Source organism: Gymnodraco acuticeps, unplaced genomic scaffold (assembly GCF_902827175.1).
Source record: "Gymnodraco acuticeps unplaced genomic scaffold, fGymAcu1.1, whole genome shotgun sequence".
NCBI lineage: Eukaryota > Metazoa > Chordata > Actinopteri > Perciformes > Bathydraconidae > Gymnodraco > Gymnodraco acuticeps.
Genome location: NW_022990225.1, coordinates 416,791 through 432,135, shown reverse-complemented (window position 1 = coordinate 432,135; position 15,345 = coordinate 416,791). Strand labels below are relative to the sequence as shown.

General features: G+C 40.4%; 1 protein-coding gene across 1 annotated transcript in view; it reads right to left on the bottom strand.

Annotated features, from left to right (window-relative positions):
- Positions 1–15,345, bottom strand: part of exoc4 (exocyst complex component 4) — a 120,736-nt gene that overhangs the window by 13,845 nt on the left and 91,546 nt on the right. The window contains 5 exon segments of the mRNA XM_034218837.1: positions 1,598–1,757; positions 2,370–2,548; positions 7,396–7,540; positions 14,697–14,723; positions 14,726–14,874. Coding sequence (XP_034074728.1) covers positions 1,598–1,757; positions 2,370–2,548; positions 7,396–7,540; positions 14,697–14,723; positions 14,726–14,874 — 660 coding nt within the window.

Here is a 15,345-nt window from a genome sequence, read left to right as displayed (position 1 = left end):
TACCACAGGATTGCTGACATCCTCGTGGATTCATCTTCTTATTACAGACACATGCATTTCCAAACATTTGGTCTACCTACGCTGTAAAATGTATTATCTCTTCGATTCACACACGCCATCTATTGCACGTCTGTCCGTCCTGGGAGAGGGATCCCTCCTCTGTTGCTCTCCCTGAGGTTTCTCCCATGTTCCCCTTTAAACTGTGGGGTTTCTCTGGAAGTGTTTCCTTGTACGATGTGAGGGTCTAAGGACAGAGGGTCTAAGGACAGAGGGTGTCGTATTGTCATACTGATATTCTGTACAAACTGTGAAGTCCACTGAGACAAATGTAACATGTGTGATATTGGGCTATATAAATAAACATTGATTGATTTTGTTCTTGTTTTGCTTCTTCTACAAAATATAAAAAAAGAAAATTCGAGAAAAAAATAGAAAGAGACTGCTACAAATTGACAGCTGAAAACAAAGTGATAACAATAAAAACTCAAGCTGCTAAGTTATCTCTCTTCTCTCGTACTTTATCCATATTTCATCTTCCTCCTTCACTTCCTCTCTGTTGCTTTGTAGTTTTCACCTCTCAATCTACAACATTCTGTCTTCTTTCCATGCCGGCTTCTCCAACTCCATCTATGGACTTTCTCTATGAAAGACGTATTTTCTATGACTTCCTTTCACTTTGTTTTTCAATTTTCCTCCCCCGAGCCCTGCCTTCTTTTTCCATCTTTTTCATCAGTACTCCTCTCATACTCCCTTCAAGGACAAATGCTTCCAAAAGAGGGGGGGAAATAATCATATGAATACCATGAATCACCATTCTTTGTATGTCTTCTTCTTTCTTTCTAATCCAGCCCCTCTTCTTTTTCACAAAGATATCTGAGCAAATGTTCCCCCCATGTCCGTCAGGGCTGGACAGCACTAGGCAACAGCAGGTGGACTGACAAAGTATAACTGTATGAATGTGGAATAAACAGCAACAACCAAACACATAGAGCGGAGTGGGCTTGACAAGCTGTTTGACCATCTGTCTGCCTGGTGCATTCACAAAGTTGCGGTCTGAACTTGAGGACGTTGTGCATGCCTGTGTGTGTCTGCAGGTGTGAAGTCCGGTTGGAACAATAATGATTTAAACTCATCGACAGCCTGTCTATTTCTAATGTGATGGCTTCATAATACAGGGTAAGCACTTTTCATTAGATTGTTATTATTATAGTATAATAAATTCATATTATAAGTCACTCATTATATGATTTTATCATGTTTCCCTAGGGATTGTAATACAGATTCCATTCCATTAAGATTTGTTATTATTATTATTTGCAAGAATATTATTATCTTGGGCTTCAAGGGTCAGTCCTGTGATATCAGAGGCTTTATCACCATGACAACAGCAAGCCTCAAGGGAAAACAGCAAGCACTTATTAGGAATTGATTAATGATACCAAATATTTTTCAGCCAGCTACTCCAGGCCAAGTTTAATACTCTTTATAAACGTATACTGGCAGAATCTGAGTGCATGTAAGAGGTTTCTATTGGATACGTATTCCTGCTCTGTGCAAGCTGATCTGTGGCTGACCCTGGTAAGAAGTGTGTTTATACCTGGCAAAGTCAAGGTCAGCCTCCCTGGACATGGTGATGTTGGTGAGGTTCTGCTGGAGGACGAAGATGTTCCGGCACATCTTCTTGATACCAGACTCGCTGATCCTCTTAAAGTACTGAGCCCCGTTGATGAGAATGCAGGAGATCAGATGGCCCAGACCTAGGGAGAGGAGAAAGGAAATAATGATGGTCAACACAGAAAAGAGAATAAACCACAAGAGAAGAAATGGGAGATTAGAGAAAGAGTAAGTCTTCTGCACGACATTTTAAAATTGGACTCAGTTTTTAATCTACGTATATCAATGTGTCGCAAATTAACTTTATATTTTGGCTTTCTACTAGGTGTTTAAAAAAACGTTTGGAATTGTATAACCCCCTTGAATGAAATCTTTTGTTTTAGCACCTGTGACTTTAGGCCAGATTTAAAAAAGGCCAAGTCTGTTTCAATCGGGTTGCAAGAAATGGACGGGGAGTGTTATATTCTAATGAGCCTGCATGTGAAAAAGAAAAGGCAGGCAAAACATTGAATCCCATGTTTTCTGATCTAAGCAGCCTATGAAATCTACCACTCCATATCAATCAATCAATGTTTATTTATATAGCCCAATATCACAAATGTTACATTTGTCTCAGTGGTCTTCACAGTGTGTACAGAATATCATCATATGTACACAAGCACTAAAACAAGAGATTTGATATGTCCCCTTTACAAATGCAGAATGATGGAATTTCTCAGGCAGCATGTTATACTTCACCCAAGGTGTGTGCTGACCTTCAAAGATGTACTGGAACTTGTGCTGCTGGAGGGCGGCCCCCATGGCCTCCTCCACGGCTGAGATGTCCTTGTTTAGTTTCACCACCAGCGGGTCATAGTCCATGCTCTCCACATTAGCCACGATGGCATAATTGCCTTGCTTTGTCAGGGGGATCAGGTAATGGAAACAGTGCACCCTGGAGAGTGAGATTGATGGGCAGAAAAGAGGGAGAGAGAAGAGAATTAGATGTTTGACTTTATTCTCTTTGCATTTTGCTATCATTTCCAAGTGGCCACCAAACTCTGTCACAGTACTGTTGATATGTTGAGAACAAGTATGAGTATGAGGTGTAAAAGAATATTGGTATTTTAGGGAAAAGGATAAAAAAGACTCATAAAAAGAAAAGAAAGTGAGAATGCACAAGGTGTATTATTATCTATCTTTAGAGTTAAACAAAGTTAGTATGCATACTTCAAGTGTACTATCTTCTTAAACCCCACTTGTACTACTATAACCTATTTAATTCAAACAAAAAGGTAGCATGTTAAAAGTACTCATATAAAACATCAGAAGCATTATTATTAATCTACCACTTCATCACAGCTGTATACTGTTTAGTCAAAACATCAGATTATTTAAGGATAATCTGCGGAGAAAATTCCAAATACAGATAATAAACTGTTTTGAGGTATGTTCCTAAATATCTATAGACCACCCAAATACTGTGCAAGCTTTTTTGATGACTTTACTGAACTGCTGTCTATAGTGTGTATTGACTTTGACCGTCTAGTCATTGTTGGTGATTTGAACATCCATGTTGACAACCCCCAGGACAGAGGGGCTAAAGAACTGTTTTGTGTTCTTGATAGCTATGGACTGACTCAGCATGTGACGGAGCCCACGCACAATAAGGGGCACACTCTGGACTTAATTATCTCAAAGGGTCTGAATATCTCTAAGGTTGTGGTGACTGATGTTGCACTCTCTGACCATTCCTGTGTTTTCTTTGAGAGCTCTATTTCTGTTCACAAAAATGTTCAAAAAGAGGTAACCACAAAGCGATATTTAACTGAAAATACTAGGGAAATGTTTACTCAGAATTTCTCTTCCACACTTGCCCCTGCCAACATCTCAGTAAATGAGCTAGTAGATCATTTTAATTCAAAAATTAAAAATGTTATAGATGCCATTGCTCCAACTAAGGTAAAGGAAGTGTCTGGCAAGAAAATATCTCCATGGAGAAAGGCCATGACCGTGAAAACAGAAAAAAGAGAATGTCGAAAAAGCTGAACGCAGGTGGCGAAAAACAAATCTCCAGGTTCACTTTGAAATCTATAAAGAGAGACTTGGCCTTTATAATTTGGAATTGAAAAACGCACGACAATCGTTCTTCTCTGACATCATTACCAAAAACAAAAACAACGCACGTGCCTTGTTTGCTACCGTCGACAGACTAACAAACCCCCCAGTGTCAGTAGCCTCTGAATTTCTATCCACCAGGGCGTGCAATGATTTTGCCTCCTTTTTCACTGACAAAATTCAGAAAATCAGACAAGCAGTCAGTGCCTCTGCATCAGGAACAGCAAATGTGTTGTCCCTATCTCCACTTAACATCAATTCAGACATCATGACACAATTCCATCAGATTAATGATAAAAACCTAGAGGACATTATTCAACTTCTGAAATCCTCCTCTTGCTGCCTTGATATTATTCCAACAGGATTTTTCAAAGATGTTTTGCCTTGCATGGCCTCAGATCTACTTCATATAGTAAACAAATCTCTTCACTCAGGTATTTTTCCACAGGCCCTGAAAACTGCAGTCATTAAAACCGCTCTTAAAAAAGAATAATCTAGATGCTTCAGTAATGAACAATTACAGGCCCATATCAAACCTCCCATTTCTAGGTAAAATCATTGAAAAAGTTGTTTTTCAACAGTTGAGTAATTTCTTGCATTTAAATAACTGTTTTGATGTGTTCCAGTCAGGCTTTCGTCCAAACCACAGCACTGAGACTGCTCTTGTAAAGGTCTTTAATGACATCCACTTAAACACAGACAGTGGCAGAACTTCAGTGTTAGTATTATTAGATCTCAGTGCTGCGTTTGACACTCTTGACCACAACATATTACTCGACCGACTGGAGAACTGGGTGGGACTTTCGGAAACAGTTCTGAATTGGTTTGAATCCTACTTAAAGGACAGAAACAACTTTGTTTCTATAGGTAAATACACATCTGAGTTGACAAATATGACATGTGGGGTTCCTCAAGGCTCCATCTTGGGGCCTCTTCTCTTTAACATCTACATGCTACCACTGGCTCAGATAATGAAGAACAACAAAATAAGTTACCATAGCTATGCAGATGACACACAAATGTACGTAACAATTTCACCAGGAGACTATGCTCCAATTCAAACACTGAGTAAGTGCATTGAACAAATCAATGACTGGATGTGTCAGAACTTTCTCCAATTAAACAAAGATAAAACTGAGGGTAATGGTTTTTGGAGCCAAGGCAGAACGTATAAAAGTTAGCGCTGAGCTTCAGTGTGCAATGTTCAAAACAACAGATAAAGCCAGAAATCTAGGTGTAGTCATGGACTCTGACCTGAGTTTCAACAGTCACATTAAAACTGTTACTAAATCAGCCTACTATCACCTAAAGAATATATCTAGGATTAAAAGACTAATGTCACAGCAGGATTTGGAAAAACTTGTCCATGCTTTTATCTTCAGTAGACTCGACTACTGCAATGGTGTCTTCACAGGTCTCACTAAAAAATCTATTAGGAAGCTGCAGCTAATTCAGAACGCTGCTGCTCGAGTCCTCACTAACACTAAGAAAGTGGATCACATCACTCCTGTTCTGAAGTCTTTACACTGGCTTCCTGTGTGTCACAGAATAGATTTCAAAATACTGCTGCTGGTTTATAAAGCACTGAATGGTTTAGGCCCAAAATATATTTCTGACCTCCTGCTAAATTATGAACCATCCAGATCTCTCAGGTCTTCAGGGACTGGTCAGCTTTCTGTCCCCAGAGTCAGAACTAAACATGGTAAAGCAGCGTTCAGTTATTATGCTCCAAATATCTGGAACAAACTCCCAGAAACCTGCAGGTCCGCTGCAACTCTTACTACTTTTAAATCCAGGCTGAAGACTTTTCTTTTTGTCGCTGCTTTTAATTGAACTATTCATATCTTAGACTGCACTGTAACTTTTATCCATGTACTTTTTTCTTTTAATGTTTAATTGCACTGTAACTTTTATCCATGTATTTTTTCTTTTAATGTTTATTTTATTAGCTTTTCTTTTTAATGACTGATTTTAAATGCCATTTTCTTAATCTCTTTCATTTTTTGTAAAGCACTTTGAATTGCCTTGTGTTGAAAAGTGCTATATAAATAAACTTGCCTTGCCTTGCCTTGCCTTGAGTACTTCAACATCTAGTACATTTACAGAATAAAGCCTACAAAAAAATGTTCACTTATAGAGATTTCTGTGAGTCTCCTAATACTGTTTTGTGAGGTCCCTGTCAAAGAATTACGCCAAATAGTGCATAAAGAAGCTAATCTGTCAGCGTAAAATACTTAATTTTAAACATTTGTAATACCTTACTACTGTATCTTGTTTTTTCTTTTTAAGTTGTATACAGATGTTGAACAAACACAGATGCCCAAAACAGGGCTAATTTAATTTCCAAGAGGCCAAAATTCCAATAATTTCAAATATTTCTTTTTTAAATAAACAGCCTTGAAAGAAAATCTTTCTCAGTGTTGCCCGTAAAGCTCATGTTAATAACTTTAACATTAATTTAAGGACTGTAATTAATTTAAGGACTGTAATAGGTTATAATTCCATCATCACAGTGCCCATGGCAGGAGATAATATAATGATATGGGTGAATGTATCTTCCCCTAAGGCTGAGCCAACTACGACACCACATTTTGAATGCCTCCATATCACTTCCTTCTTTTATTCAATCATTTCTCACACTTAGCTACTGTATCTCCCTTCTTTAACCCCCGCCATCTACCCTCATCTCTCTCCCATCTCCTCCTCCTTCCCCTCCTGCTCTTCCTCATGGCTTCATTTAGCTGCTACCACTATCAGGGGAAATTCACCAGATAGGGAGAGTCAATGGAGTGTAGCATATAGCTAGACATCAGCCGCAGGGAGGGTTTTCTACTGCAATCATAAACAATATTGCATAAGCTATACGATGGTCTATTGGGAAATAGTGGTACGTGGAGTGATGGAGAAAAGAGGAGAGAAATGATGGACTATTAGTGTTTAAGGGTGGGAGGAAGTATATGATGTGGTAAATTAACTTGGATACTAACACTCACACAAACACATACATTCCTGAGCGTGCTCATTTATGGCAGTTAGCCACTGATTGTTTTTTTCCTTTTGATTTAACGACATATCCACTAAGCTTGTGCAGTTTGATCATGGTAACTGGAGGGCACATGATTTAAAGGCATAATGTGTTCGGTATAGCTGGGAAACAACACAAAGGAACAATATCAGGGAACTGATTCCACATGTTTTTGGGATGAAAAGGAGAGTAAGGTAGAACAAACTGGCTGAAAAATGTGCGTGTCAATGAAGGAAGATCCATTGTACACTGCCAAACACATCATACAAACAGAAATACTAATGAAGGTGCACTGTGGCGATCTGGCGAACACATGTAATTAATTAGCAAGGCACTCAAAAGACCAATGGTTTATTCTTGTGCTCTTTGAATGGTCCAATTTAATGAGTTATGAGCTAGTTTCTTCCGTGGTTGGTGTGTTCTTGTGCTTTAAATCTTAATGTGGAAAAAACATGGACGCTACATAGAAAATGAGTCTTCTCATTGCGTGTAAACAACATGTTGTTAGCTGTTTCCAAGTGGTTGTTGGGATGTGATTGGGTCATAGTATGTCTTCAACGGGAAACAAGAGCATCATAACATAACTACAAATAAAAACCCCTATGTGTGTTTTCATTTCTGCAATTTCTGTCAAGTGTGGATGAGATTCTCCTGCATACCTGACCTCCAGGTGCAACACCAGGAGGCAGCGGTCTGCAATGTCCTGGAAGCCCCTGGACAGATCACTGAGGGTCTGCAGAATCTGCTCTCTACTCCTTTCACTCTCACCTACCGCCTGGCTGTCTGCTGAGCATGGAGACGCACCTGGATGGACACAAGTAACAGGAAGACACGATTAACAAACACAGTCTTACCAATTCGGGGTAGTAGTGACACGAAGATTCATGCTTTAACCAGAGAAACTATGGACTCTGACCTCCGTGCCCATACACATGTCATATCATATTGACAGAATTCGATACTGAAAAATAACACCAGGTCATACAGCATACACAAAAACCCAACATGTGCTAATCTTCACTTCCCTTCAGCAGTCCTTCAGCAACTTTCTTCACACCATTTGTGCTGAGACAGCAGGAGCATGTGTCAGTGCACTGCATTGTACACCACACAAAAGACCTGTGTGTGTGTGTGTGTGTGTGTGTGTGTGTGTGTGTGTGTGTGTGTGTGTGTGTGTGTGTGTGTGTGTGTGTGTGTGTGTGTGTGTGTGTGTGTGGAAAGAGAGCCAGAGATCACAGAGGCATGATGAGTGTATATAAATGCAGCCTGGTGTAGATCAATGGCTATAAATTAGCAAGGGGGAGGAAAGGGAGAGAAATTGGCCCCGTCAGTCATATTTAGGTCTATTTGGTCAATGAGGGCGAGTGTGTGTGTGTGTGTGTGTGTGTGTGTGTGTGTGTGTGTGTGTGTGTGTGTGTGTGTGTGTGTGTGTGTGTGTGTGTGTACGAAGAGTGACTGTTGTGCAGTAGAATGCAGGGGTCTACGATCGATGTGCCGCAGTCAAAGCCAGCTCCCCAGTTACTCTTCCTGCCCTTCTGAAGGTCACACATGCCTTCACGCAGGCACAGAGTCTGAACTGAGGCCGACATGACCTGTTCATTTGTCTTCCTTATTTATGACTTTTGACTGATGTTCCTAAAAATAGATAGGGAGTGAGATGTTGTGGAGTATTCCACTCCACAATTGTTGGATTATTAGCTCTGGTTTTTGTTTCAGATGGATTTGTTTTTCAGCAGGGATACAGGAAAAAAAACTGACATTATTTTCATGCAACTTGGTGGACATGTACAAAATACAGATGTATATTTCAATGGGGAATAGCTTTGCATATCCCCCCATATTACACTCTTAACTTCCTTAATATGGCCAATATACTGTCTTACAAAGGCTGTGGCTGTCTCAGCTTTAAAGGTGAAGTAAAAAGTATCCTCCCATCAAAATAATGCAAATGGTTTTGTACCAAAGAGTTTCCCCTTTACAAACATGCTCACTTTATGCTTATACAGTACCATGCAGTACAATAGTGCTTTTTTCAATTTGACTGGTAAGAGGTTAAGTTTAAGACCGTTCTGTGTTCAGGCATTTCTACACCATTCAATAAAACCTTTCCATGGCGAATGCTTTCGTGAATGCTTTCATGTTTCCATATGTTGTATGTGCTGGTGAAAATGTCCGCATTACAGTTATATTAAATTAACCCCTGATAAGAGGAGAGACCATTGGCTTATGCAAACAGCAGTGAGGTATATGCCATGACCATCCAATCAGCAAAGCAAACATACACAGTGATGGGAAGTGACATCACTCTGACAGCTACTCTATGGCCTGTGTGTTTAACTCACATAGATAAAGGCTGGAGATGTGACTTCTTATCCAAGGTGTGCATGTGCTATATGAACATACTGGATGTAGGAACTTACTTGCTAATTAACTGTCTTCTTGAGTAAAGCTCTTGATGGTGTGTGTGTGTGTGTGTGTGTGTGTGTGTGTGTGTGTGTGTGTGTGTGTGTGTGTGTGTGTGTGTGTGTGTGTGTGTGTGTGTGTGTGTGTGTGGCTAACACTGTAGGCGTATAATCAGTCTAAAATTCTGTTAATCAGATAACATGAACCAGTGTGAGCGCAAAGCTATGACTGACTTATCTAAAGGACACATACTCTCTGTGTTTGGTTGTATGTCTGGGTGTGTTGAGAAAAGGCCAAATAACAGATATTAACCGTATTAACCGATTTCTACTCTAGTGACTGTCTCCTCCAGCAACAGTGCCATGGATTAGATCTATAGGTTGGCAATTTCAATAATAATCTGGCTAAATGAGGAACAACAAACATGATTGGTCTTAACAGAAACAATCCACAGTGATTTCTCCAGGGAGCGGGGCATAATGACATTAATAGACTTCATTAGATTGTATTTAGCGGATGTTGTTTATTCACCCTAATCATCTTATCAGATCATTTCTAAAAACAGAATGCAGCTATGAAACACAATACAGTAAATCAAATTAAAAGCCACAATTACAAGAATAGTACCTATGCAGCTGAGTAACCTGAACCCCGCATTAAGTGATCTAGACTTTGTTAATGTTTATTATTAGAAGTAGAAATGACAAAAACAAAAAGTGTTTGATAGAACTAGCACCAGACAAAAGGCACATGTCTATCCGGTGAAGTCCACTCTGCTCTGTGTCTCTTCCCTTCCCTTGGCTTGTTGTTGTGTTGTGAGTGTGAGAAAGCGAGAGCATTTTCCTGCCTGTGGGAGTGTTTTCCCTCCAAAATGGTGTGTATGTGCACATAGGAGAGTGTGGGAAAGTGACTGGAAGGCTTCTGTTTCCTCTCATGTGCATTACACTCACTCACTTTGGCAGCAGAAAGGCAAAAAAGGGCTCGCTGTGGCACACACTGCTGGAGGCCTCTCCAGGGGGTGTTTGGGAAACACACACACACGGCCAAAAAACACACGCACACAGACACACCGAAGCAGACCCCAGTCTGCGCTGCTTTGATGATGCGAGGGAGGCGTCGCAGCATGGGGGGCACCATTAGAGTCAGGGACAGACGGGCAAAAGGAGACGACTCATTGGTCCTGACTGACAACTTTCTTGCTCTCTTTTTTTTATTTCCCTGCTGATCAAGTGCGAGGATATGTTTGTGTGTGTCGCATATCTTTTTAGGCCCTCGTGTGTAGGTATGCATGTGTGTGTGTGGAGTGCTTATCCAATTATTTTCGAATCCCATCTAAGATGGAACGTCTGTTACTTGCCATCTGCAGAAGATGAGGGTGGCAGACATTAAGGGAGAACATCAGTGATGGAAGTCACATTCTTACACACATTCAGCATGCAGATGCATACATAAAAGGACAGTTTCACACTTTGATCTGTGTGCTATTAAGGGGATAAAGAATACATTAAGTTACAACAAAACAACATCTAATGCATTGACGAATACAGTTGCCAAAGACTTGTCAAATCATGACCAGGTTTGCTTTAAAAGTATAGCCTGCCTTAAAGGGAATCATGAGAAACAGAAAAAGATAAGCAAAGGACAGTATCCTGCAGGGGTGATGAATGATTCATAAATGACTGAGTAGGGCAAGTAAGGGCAGTTATTAATAATTGTGCTGCCTCTGGTAGAGGATGAACATCTGTACGTGGGGAACTGAACTTCTGTACAGAGAAGTAGACAGAAAGCAAGGGGGACGAATAAGAAATCTGAGAATTGACAGATTGATTGGTTTTAATATCTTAAGGCCCAAATTGCTTAATGGTGTCTAATGAGAGATAATCAAAATATGCTTGGCATTTTGGACAGAAATAGTTATAAAACCACCATGGATGAAACAAAAGACAATATTTAGAGTACTGAAGAAACAACACCGCTACCCTCCCACTGCAGCTCTTCCCCCAGGCCTGTGCAGTGAATAAGAATGTGTTCTTAGTCAACTTGCCTTGTTAAATGGAGTCAAGAAAACAATCATTGCTAAAGGGAAAGACCTACACTCACCGTAGTCAAGGTTAAAAAAAAAACATTTCCATAAGCCCTCAGCATGCAGCAGAGCAAACGCTGAAGAGAACAGAAGGAACCTTTTCCCACAAGAAGAACACATGGCTGTTTTCCAAAAACCCTGCAGAATAGGTTAGAGGCTTGTTTCTATCACACATTGGTCAGGCCTCCGACATGAACGCACACATTGGCACACAAGCACATTAAGTGGTTGTGGACAGCAAAAAGTCGGCAGAAGGAAAAAGGCTGTCCACTAAGACTTTTCATGATCTTGTGTTTGAAAATGTAAACAAATCATTCACAGAAGTCCAAAAAGGGAAGGGGCTGTCATGGCTCCTCAGGCATATGTGTGTGTGTTGTTGGGTAAATATTGTCAAAGTGGATTATATGTCCAGTCTAGACCAGATGGGTGATAAGACCCTTTCTGCAGCCACATTTAACACACAAAACTGCAAATGCACGCATACTTAAATTGAGTTTTTATACTTCAGAGCTGAGTTTAACCACACATCCAAAAGGAATCAATAACACAGGAAGGTGACCAAATCAAACGTCCGCTGAAGAGATTACCCAGACATGGAAATAATCTACCAGACCCTTATGACTTGTAGAAAGGAGACAACAAGAGCAGGAAAGATGAAGGAGAAAATAAAAAAGAAAGAAATGAAGAAAGTAAGAAACACAGAACAGGAAGAAGGAAAGAATGAAGTAAGAAAGTCAGAAAAAGGACCGAAAGAAAGAGAAAAAAGGAGGGAGAAGAAAATGAGTTGTTCATACCTGACTGCTTCTGTAATATAAAATCCAATTTGGAGAGGCATAGACGTGAGGCGTCTATGGGGGGGTGGAGGATGAGATAACGCAGGGTCCTTTTCCCCTGCCGTACCCTTGTCCCAACTTACACAGTGCTTATACACACACCACACACACACACACACACACACACACACACACACACACACACACACACACACACACACACACACACACACACACACACACACACACACCACACACACACACACACACACACACACACACACACACACACACACACACACACACACACACACACACACACACACACACACACACACACACACACACACACACACACACACACACACACACACACACACACACACACACACACACACACACACACACACACACACAGTCCGTTATCAGCTCGGCAAACACTAAATAATGAACAATACGGAGGCTGTCCCAGCATGATAAGTGACTGCCCTATCCTTCCCATTAGTGCCACCTGCCAGGATTAATGATAATTATGTCACGTCCCTTCCCGTACTTTTATTGAATTCTTATCTACGAATAGACGAAGAGAGCTAGCGTCAGAGTGAGAGGGAACGGAATAATTTAAAAAGAGATAGTGACAAAGTCAAGGCCAAATAGGAATATCTAAAAATTCTCATTTAATTATTTTACAACTGAAAGAAAAGTTGCGATATGGGAGAGCAAAATAGCGCAAGTTTCAATGAGCAATCAGAAGCTGGAGAGTTGTGATCCTCGCTGATAAGGCCTGAAGCCCCCTGTCTCCCTAAAGGAGAGGTACAGCCTTTCTGAGTTCTGCCTGACGACCAACACACTGCAGTGAACACGGCTCAGACTCTCCAGAGTGCCAGTGTAACACTACAGAGGAGAAAGAACTGTATACATACAGTAAGTAAAACAAAAACCTCTACAATATATATGTTGTATAAGTAAATGTTGTGATTGCTGAAGGTGAATGCATGGACACTATGGTGATGCAAATACATCGTCTTGTCAACATTGATAATATGTGACCCATCCAAATCTAGAAATTCAGCTAGATGACATAGATATGTTAAATATTGAACGAGGTTATTAGAAAGACATAAACAACACATTAAATAAACATGATTGTGATTACCAACACCTACATAGAAACGATATGTCGGTTACACACAGACACCATATTTTCTTCACTGATTAATGATACAGAAGTGAGGACTGAGCAGGGAATGCTTTGAGAGTCCTGATTAGAGGAGGCATTTGTACACACACATTGGCAGAGGCAAAGCCAAGGATAACGAGTGTGTGTGTCGAGTGCTCTTTGACAACTCCAGTGGAGAATGTAATGAGTGTGATAATGCACTCAAACAAGAACTTAATGAGGCACAGGTAAGACGTGTTGCTACTAAAGTCTTGCAGCTAAGGATGACAAAACGTTGTGTACCCCTGACTGTGACCCTCCATAAAGCATCCAGACAATATTTTAATCTGCAGGGGGTTCTGATCAATAACTGCTTAATGACCAGAGAGACTTGTAGCAACCTCTCCTGGAAAGAAATGTCCATGATGTAATATTGCTCTGAACCGTAGTAAAACAGTCAGTAAAGGATAAATGGTGTCTCTAAGGCTTCCCCAGGTGCTTCTAGGATTTACGTTTCACCATCATATTCCTGAAATCAACTGGGTGTGACGTGAAAACAAAACATATAGTCTTTTCCTGAATAGCAACCATTTTGGCAGCTATGAAAGCCTCCGTCTGTGCCAAAGTGGAAAAACAAGGAACAGAGGAAAGAAAAATGACAGGACGGATAATCTAATTTTTGCTGCAATGCAACCATCCGACAAGCGGAATTCATTTATCAAAGACATTGTCAGTTTCTCAGTTTGCAGGGTAAACAGCAACAGATGTCTGCGTGGGCGTCAGTGAGGCGGGTGTACACGCACATTTTACAAAGTTTTGACACTTTTAGAGTTATATAGTGAATACGATTGTGGTTTCGAGTAAACTGCGGAGAACATTATCATAAAGTGTTCCAGTGTTTTTTAACAAAATATAGTTTTTGACGATAGACTTGAATATTGTGTTTTTATAGCCACATTAAAGAGATATTAAGGATAAAAACAAGAGCGTATCATTATTACCATAGTGACGGAAACAGAAATGTCAATGCTGTAATTTCCCATGCTTTTTGTAATGGTTTACAGTACTGGTAGCTGCTTCCAGTGCAACACTAACAGTCAGCTCGCCCCCCTGCAGGGTCTGTGTGTCTCTCCCCACCCTGCAGGCTGACAGGGGGTCAGGCACGGACAGTAAGGGTGCTTTAAACCTCTTAACATAGTTCATAAACACATTGTAACCAGATAAGGTAATGATTAATTGGTGTAATTTCACATGTATTGGTCTCCACTACTAAATGTATTGTATTCTGATGTCCCAATTTGCTATAATAGCACTCGGCAGCACTGTGACAATGACAATATGAAAAATATACTTCATCTTGTTAGATTGTCAAACTGCTTCAGAAAACCCCTCCCCTTGAACCTTTCCAATGTCAGAATTGGGCAAACTGCTTCCGACCATTTGTGTAACTTTAGGAAACTACAATCCCACCTTCGCACCCATTTCAGAACAGCTTTCCCGTCCAACTGCTTCCACATCCCAAATAATGCTTCCCTTACTTACTGGAGGTATGAGGCAGGTTGGTGAAAAGGTCTTAAGGCGACCAGCGAGCCACTCCATGCTCTCGTGAAGGTTGGCCAGGGCCTTCAGGTCACTGACGTCCCGCAGGATCTCGTTCTGGGGGATTAATTTATCTCCCAGGTTCCCAGTCAGCACCTCAGACTCCTTGGCAAAAGCCGCCCTGAGGGATGCATAGATTGAGAGTGTATGTGAAGAAAGATATAGACGAAGAAACATTATTTACCTTCGCTCAAACAACAATCTTTCTTTATGCAAAAATGACTGCAATCAAAAAAGGCAAAATATATGTCTGATAACTAAGAGGTATGAGAATGAAAAAAAACACATATAATCAGTGTTTTAAATTGTTAGAAAATTACCAGTTACTGGTTTCCTGTGTGTCTGTCTGCAGAGGTTGTGAGTGGCTTACATGAATGCTATAATAAAAGCCAATTTTCATGAAATAAAACATGATGCATTGCTTTTTTATTAGCTTTTCTTTTTAATGACTGATTTTAAATGCCATTTTCTTAATCTCTTTCATTTTTTGTAAAGCACTTTGAATTGCCTTGTGTTGAAAAGTGCTATATAAATAAACTTGCCTTGCCTTGCCTTGAATGGAATGGGTGTCCAAATGTATTCCATCATGTTC